General features: G+C 39.7%; 1 protein-coding gene across 1 annotated transcript in view; it reads right to left on the bottom strand.

The window, feature by feature from the left end:
• KMO (kynurenine 3-monooxygenase (kynurenine 3-hydroxylase)) overlaps window positions 1-8,380 on the bottom strand; it is a 170,067-nt gene that overhangs the window by 152,047 nt on the left and 9,640 nt on the right. The window contains exon 2 of the mRNA XM_006868580.1: window positions 5,949-6,102. Within this exon, the coding sequence (XP_006868642.1) occupies window positions 5,949-6,102 (154 nt within the window). The remainder of the gene's footprint in view (window positions 1-5,948; window positions 6,103-8,380) is intronic.

Below are 8,380 nucleotides of genomic sequence, written 5' to 3'. Positions count from 1 at the left end.
CTCGGAAACCCTGTACAGGGTCGCTATGGGTCGGAAACGACTCGACGGCACTTAACAACAACAACACATATATATATATATATATATACACAATGTTCATCACATCACTATTCACAATAGCAAAGATCAATGGTTGACTGGATAAACACAATTTGGTACATACACAAAGTGGAATACTATGCAGCAATGAATATGTGAAACATCTCATAACATGGATGAACTAGAGGACATTACGCTGAATGAAATTAGTCAATCTCAAAAGGACAAATATTATATAAGAACATTATTGTAAAAACTTAAGAAAAGGTTTTCACTTAGAGGAAACATTCTTTGATGGTTACCAGTGATGGGATGGAAGCGAATGTAATTCACTGGGTAGAGGGTGGACACATGTTAACTGGGATAATGAGGAGGGCAATATATAAGAAGAAGGAGGTTGGCAGAAGAATGATAAGGTAGGTGAAGACACAAGGAGGTATACATGGGTTAAAGGGGATAGAGGTAAAATAATGATATATATACAACCTTGGAAGAGCAATATTCTGTGTATAGATATATGGATTGTGACAGGCTAAATGGGTAAGGGAGGAAGAGTAGGATATGTATATATGTTTATATATCCCACAAATATGTAAGAGTTTGAAAGAAGGCATTTGTACATGACTACTTACCTTTCCTGAAAACACAACTATGAATGCGGTGGAGGCAAAACAATGAAAGTTTTTAGATACTATCAAACATCTTAAGGAAATGAGTTTCTGAGCCTGGGACCTCAAGACTTTAGTCTCAGGGGACACCATGGTCAATCAGTATAACATAGTTCACAAAGACAATGCCCTACATCCTAGGATCTTAAAAGCACATGTGGAAGAAGGAAGAGTAATAAGAATTGAAGAGACTTAGAATCCATTAGTCCAGTGGACTAAAGGAACATGTGAACATCAGTCTCCATGATTTTCAGACCAGAAGAACTAGAGGGTGCCCTGGCTAACACAACCAGGTGCTCTGAAAGTTATAGGGGGTGGGGTGGGAGGGGGAATAACAACATTACTAAGATATTTTCACCATGGAATCATTCAAAATCAAAAGGGCAACATTTTCCTAAGGACAATTGAGAACGGATGAGAAGGTGGGTGGAATGCAAAGAGGAGCTACTATGAAGGAGGTCTGGCAGCGTAGTGGTTACGAATCGGGCTGCGAACCTTAAGGTCAGCGTTCGAAACTCCCAGCTGTTCCGCAGCAGAAAGATGAGGCTTTCTGCTCCTGTAAAAATTTACAGCCTCAGAAACCCTGTACATGGTCACTATGAGTCAGAACCGACTCCACAGCATATAACCACCACCACCATGAGGATTGTAATCACTGAGATGAAGCAAGTATATGAATTGTTGAATGTAGAACTGATGATCTTGTCTGTAAACCTTCACTCAATTCACAATAAAAAGTTTAAAAACAAACAAAAACTTTATCACCCTAGGCATGGGCCACAACAATATACTAGATTTCCTTAGTAAAAGAATTTCAACTCATGGTGCCCTAAGTGTAACAGAATGAAACATTGCTTGCCCTTGCATCATCTTTATGGTATTTGAAATACATTTTATTGCGGTTTCTCTCATTTTCACTGACCCTCCCAGTACGTTACCAAGCATGTCTTTTTCTAGCAATTGATCTTTCCTGACTATGTTTCCAATGTAAGAGTGCCCAGGTTTCTTCTTCCTGGCTTCTAAAGAACATTCTGGTTGTACTTCTTCTAAAACTCATTTGTTGGTCCTTCTGGTAATCCATCGTATCTTTAATACCTTTCTTCAACAACATCACAGCTCAAATATAACAGTGTTTTTTTGTTTTGTTTTGTTTTTTTTAAAATAAACACCGTCATCACCTGCACCTTAGTCTTTACTTTTTAATTTCTCTTCTATTTTGAGTCTTGGTGTAGCACTGTAGGATAAGCACTAGACTGCTAACCACAAGTTGTGGTGGTTCAAGCCTACCAGCTACTTCGCAGAAACTATACAGAGTCTCTATGAGTCTGAATCAACTCTACAGCACTTAACAACAACATGGTGGGTGGGTATATGCCGTGGAGTCGGTTCTGACTCATAGCAACACTTTACAAGGTTTCTTAGGCTGTAAATCTTTACGGGAGCAGAAAGCCTCATCTTTTTCCTGCAGAACAGCTGGTAGTTTCTAACTGATGACCTTGCAGTTCACAGCCCGATTCATGGCCAATACGCTACCAGAGCTCCAACTAACAACAACATATGTGTGCTCAAATAATGAAGTATTTATATCATGAAGAATTCAATTGTTACTTGGAGAGAAATACATGAATATGCCCCAATTTTACGTTTCCCCAAATGATATATTCCATTGTATATTTGGCACTTCCACTGGATTTCTATGAATATTTTAGATTTAACATGTCCAAACAAAATAATCTAGTTTGCTACTGCACCTAAATTGTGACACTCTAGTGTTCCCTATGTTAGTAAATGGTACCTCCATCTTTGTGGCTATCCAAGCTAAAAGCTTAGTAGTAAGGCTTCTTTCCCGCTCCATCCAATCCGTAGACAAGCACAGCTTTTCAATGGTACAAAATGTACTCAGCAGCCACTCACTTTGTTCAATGCTGCTATCCTAATGTAAGTCTTGGACTAACATGTCAGCTTCTGTCTGGTCTGTCTTGACTTCTTACATTCACGTAGTCATTCTCCAGATATTAATCTTAAGAATCTAAATAGACATCCACCCCAAACACGCTCTACAGTATTCTTTTGTTGTTGCGTTGTTGCCATCAAGTTAGTTCTGACTCATAGGATTACTGAGGAGTGGCTGGTGGGTTTGAACGCTAACCTTTTGCTTAGCAGTCCAGTACTTATCCTACACAGTACCACACCAGGCCTTCTCTTTCATAATGCTTATTTTGTTGAAAGTCCTGGTGTGGTGTTGTTAATGCACTGGACTGCAAAGTTGGTTTGAATCACAAGGTTGGTGGTTCAAGCTCACTAGCCACTCCTCAGAAACCCTATATAGGGTCACTATGGGTTAGAACCAACTCGACGGCACTTAACAACATTCCATTGACATTATCATTGCTTTTTTTATTTTTTTATTGTCATTCTGCTATCTAGAATGCTTACCACTGTACCCCTGATGCCTACAACATTGTTGTAGCACATAGCAGTTACTTAGTATAACTTTATTGAATGCATGCATTCTCATTTTGCACAAAATTTTGATAGAAAAGAATTGGATGGAAGCCCAGTAGGAAGAAATGACAGCACATTCAGTGGCCAACAAGGCAAGTCATAGCATTCCTTAGTATCTCAAAATTGAGAATCAGAAATGCTAAGAGTTGTCATAGTGTCTGGAGGATTCAACAGTAAGGAAGTCAGAACTAAAGACAAAATCAGAATACACTATACAAATCAGTGTGGCATGCACACTAATGTAAAGAAAATGAAATACAACTGGACCAATAAATAACATCATGATAATTGGGGAAAAAATCATAATTAAAATAGTCAAACACTTCATTTTTCTTGGATCCACAATCAACCCTCATGGAAGAAGCAATCAAGAAATCAAACAATGCACTTCAATAGGCAAATCTGCAAAAGAGCTCTTTAAGGAGTTAAAGAGCAAAGATCCCTTTGAGGACTAAGGTAAGCCTGGCCCAAGTCATGGTATTTTCAGTTGCCTCATATGCATGTTAAAGTTGAACAATGATTAAGGAATACCTCAGAGGAGTCAGTGCGTTTGAATTATGTTGTGGGAGGAGAATATTATAAGTACTATGGACCATCAGAAGTAAAAAACAAATCTGTGTTGGAAAAAGTACAACCAGAATGCTCCTTAGAAGCCAGAATGGCCAGACTTCATCTCTCATACTTGGGACATGTTGTCAGGAAGAACCAGTGCCTAAAGGAGAACCTCATGCTTGGTAAAGTGGAGGGTCAGTGAAAAAGAGGAAGGCCTCCCAAAGCGCTGGATTAACACAGTGGCAGCAGCAACAGGATCAAATGTAAGAATTGTGGGAATGGCACAGAACCAGGGAGATAGTCGGTCTTTGTGCGCAGCGTTGCTATGAGACGGAACTGACGCACAGGCATCTAGCAATGACATATAGATACATCTGTGGTGCAAAGTATATTACTCTACAGATAGCTTAGAACAGTGTCTATAACATATTGTTGTTATTGTTGTAACATGCCTTCGAGTCTGTTCCGACCCATAGCAACCCTGTTATAGGTCTCTTGAGGAGCGGCTGGTGAACTTAAACCGCCGACGCTGTAGTTCAAACGACTTTACAGTCCAGTGCATTAACCCACAGCACCACACCAGGACTCCCTATAACATATTAGATCCTCAGTAAATATTTGTTGAGCACCTAAAAAAATGCATGAACGAGCAAATGAATATATCTGAGTTGAACGCCTGCAAAAGATTGGACCAAAGATGAAAACAAATGATGAAATTTTAACTAATGGGAATATTTTTATTCCAAAATAAGAGTTCTGTTGGCAGGGGAGTGAAGGGGTGTGTTTGGGTATGTGTGTGAATATAGTTTACCTGAGACAGTTCCATGTTAAACAGAATTAGCTTGTTCACACTAAACAATGGAAGCAGAGGAGTTATCACTTCCAAAATGTCCCTGGGTATGAGGCAGGTTTCAGCATGCTTGCTCTTCTTAGTTGTTCAGTGAGAGGTGAGCGCCTCACTCTGCCCTTGTACCAGCTCACTGTTGTTGTTAGGTGCCATGGAGTCAGTTTGGACTCAGAGCAACCCTGTGCACACTGATCGTGCTTGCACCTCCTCACAATTGCTATGTTTGAGCCCATTGTGGAAGTGGTATATGCCGTGGAGTCAGTTCCTACTCATAGTGACCCTGCATAGGGTTTCTAAGGCTGTAAATCTTTACAGGAACAGTAAATCTCATCTTTCTCCCATGGAACCACTGACAATTTAGAACTACTGACTCGTAACCACTATGTAAGTCACAAGACCAAACAGATATTATTCACAGCTTCTCAAATAAATGAGCTACTAAATGAAAGGTTGGAGTCCTGGGGTGGCGCTGCAGGATAAGCACTGGACCATAAAGTCAGTTTGAACCACAAAGTCGGTGGTTCAATCTCACCAGCCACTCCTGGGAAACCCTATACAAGGTCACTATGAGTCGGAACAGACTTAACAGCACTTAACAACAAACAACAACCAAAGATTGACAGCAGTTCAAATCCACCAGTCATTCCAAGGGAGAAAAATGAGGCTTTCGGCTCCAGAAAAACTGACAGAGTTGGAAGCTGTATATAGGATTGCTGTAATTCAGAATCAACTCCATGACAGCGAGTTTGGTTATTTGGGTGTTTTTCAAGTAATTAGTGAATATCCAATGTCACTTTTGCATTAGCTTTATGTTTCTTGACTCTTTTATTCTTATTGTTGTTGTGAAGTGCTGTCGAGTCAATTCCAAACCATAGCAACCCTGTATAGGGTTTCCGAGGAGCAGCTGGTGAGCTTGAATCACTGACCTTGCAATTCAAACAGCTTTGCAGTCTGGCGCATTAACCCACAGCACCACACCATTCTTATTAGATTGTATAAATTATTAATTAAAGGGGTGGGGAGAAAATGGTTTTTATTAAAATGACTATTTAGACTAATATATTTGTTTTTAAAATAGTCCATTTAAAAGTTGGCTAGCCTTTGTGTTTTCAAGAAATGCTAAGCCAAAATGACAAGGGAAACAGCCTTTAATGGATAAAACAAATTAAAATCTAGAAAGATAACAAATTAAACTACTGCATTTAAGACATTTAAATATCAGAAAAGTTTTCACAAGAAAATTAACAATCTGTATAAATGATTAATAATAATCATTAAGATTAGTGGTAATTAATATAATGCCACTCAAGGTAATAATATGTGCCATAGATTCTTACCAAGCCACCTCCAATGACAGCTATTTTTTTCCTTTGAGTGTCAGATGAATTCATAACTGCCGAGGTGTTTTTCACAAATGTTGCAGTTTCGGTTAGTGAACTGTCTCTCTTACTCACTGATTTCTCCCAATCTTTATACTGCTGAGAACCCCTCCTGCATTTGTGAGTGGGGGAGGCAGTGTTTGGTCAAGGTTAATTTCCCTAGAATTTAGAGGATCTCATTTAACCCCTTAGTAGCCTAAAATAGAACCAACTCACTTTAAGAAAAAGGCTAATATGTTGCACAAAAAATCTACTAAGTGAAGACACTATTTTATGTGTAAAACACAGCCTCATGGCCTTTTTTTCCCCCTACAATTTTCAGTTTCATTTTCTTTCAAGATTACCCAGTTGTGTGAAGTCTCAAAGCATATTACACCTACTCCTTACTTATGGACTATCATTTAATCATATTTCCTATTTATGACAACTTTGAAAAAAATCTCAGAGCCCCTCTGATAGTGAGGGGATCCACAGGGGGGTTCCCCACAGGCCATTAGCGCTGACCTGGTCACAGGAAAAATGCCATCTCATGTTAATAAGCCACGTCTCCCTCGTTTTAGCCGGGACTGTTCTAGTTCGAGGGTGGGCAGGCTGAGGCCAGGTGAGGGCTTGAAGGTTGGGGGGTGGGAGGTGCCAGTGGGGGGAGCCGGGAAGAGGGGCACACGGAGCTGTGGGAACTTGGGAGAGCAGATGAAGGACTTAGTGAGTCTTCAACCCCTGGCAGGCAACACCGGACCAACACCCCCATCCCACCCCCAAACCCCATGGGCTCTGTGTTGGTGCAGAAGGCTTGGCAGGGCCACCAGCCAAACGCATCCCAACACACAAGGTGCCCACTATGGGAAGCGGGGGTGAGGTGGGGGTAAGGGTGGGGTGAGGAAGATTGGAGCTGGAGAAGAGACCCTGTACCAGTCTTTGGAATGTAACCATTTCCATGAGGAGTAGGTATCTTCATAAAGCGCAAAATGGTATGGTTTTACAATTCAGCCACAGTTTATTCTTGTTAATAAGGTCAATTAGAATTTCTCTGCTGGAGGATAAGCACTGAACTACGAACCACAGGTTGGAGGGTCAAACCCACCAGTCAGTCACTCTTTGGACTCATACAGGGTCACTATGAATTGAAATTCAGTCGACTGCACTTAGCAACAACACAGAGATTTTTTTTTTTTTTATTGTGTAGCTGATCATACTTCCTTTTAAAAATATATTAAAATTAATAACATCTTTTTTTATCAAAAGACATCACTTAGAAAGTGAAAAGGCAACCACAGATTGGAAGAAGGGCTAGAAAACTTAGAACCAAATTTTCACACCACCAATAAAAAACAACATTACTCTTTTATGCTTCTGTGAACTGGCCTGCCTTAAAGTTATCTATCCATCCCCTGCCCCTTTTTTGTTGTTGTCCTTTCACCTGAATGTATATTATTGGGTTTTGTGCATATCTGTGATTTTTTTTTTCATGAAGCATTATGTGTGGTATACAATAAAATAAGAACTTAAATGTTTAAGACTTAATTTTCTAATGAAGCAGAGAATCTAGAATTGTTTTCTGCATTTCAGAACTAGGGTTAAACATTGTTCACTAGTGCCCTCTTGTGAATAAGTATGGTTAAAGTTGCTAGAAAACGATTTCTGTTAATTATTTTTCTTTGTTTACTCGAATAGGTTAGAACACTTGGCTGCTAACTAAATGTTGAAGATTCAGGTACACCCAGAGTGCCCCAGAAGAAAGACTTGGGGATCTTCTGAAAACTCAGCTGTTGAAAACTCCATGAAGCACAATTCTACTCTAACAACAACAGGATGGGCTGGAGATCGAACAATGAAAAAGCCATAATTTACTCTCAGGAAATTGGGGGGTAGGGGGAGTCAGAGAGAAGAGTTATCATTTGAATGCAATGAATGGATAAGAAAGACTCGGAAGAATTGATGTCTTTAAATTATGGCATTGGAAAAGAATACTGTACAGAAGAGCAAACACATCTGTATTAGAAGTACAGTCAGAATGCTTCCTAGAAGTGAGGATGGCAAAGTCCCATCTCAAGTACTCTGGACATATTATCTGGCAGAATCTGCCCCTGAAAAAGGATACCAGACTTGACAAAGTAGACAGTAAGCATAAAAAGAGGCAGATGCTCAGCAAGATGGAACGACACAGTGGCTGCAGCAATCGTAAAGATTATGAGAATGACACAGGATCAGGTAGTGTTTTTGTTTTGCTGTACACTGGGTTGCTATGAGTCATAACCAACAAGATGGCACCTAACAATGATTCTATAGCAACACTTTTTGACTTACCCTTTGTAAATCTTCAGAATTCTTCAATATCCACATATAGAAAACTATCTTGTTCTTTGAAAAAGCAGGCTTTTTTTTTTTTTTTT

Source organism: Chrysochloris asiatica, unplaced genomic scaffold (genome assembly GCF_000296735.1).
Source record: "Chrysochloris asiatica unplaced genomic scaffold, ChrAsi1.0 scaffold00119, whole genome shotgun sequence".
Classification (NCBI taxonomy): Eukaryota; Metazoa; Chordata; class Mammalia; order Afrosoricida; family Chrysochloridae; genus Chrysochloris; species Chrysochloris asiatica.
This window is presented reverse-complemented; position numbering and strand designations above follow the sequence as displayed.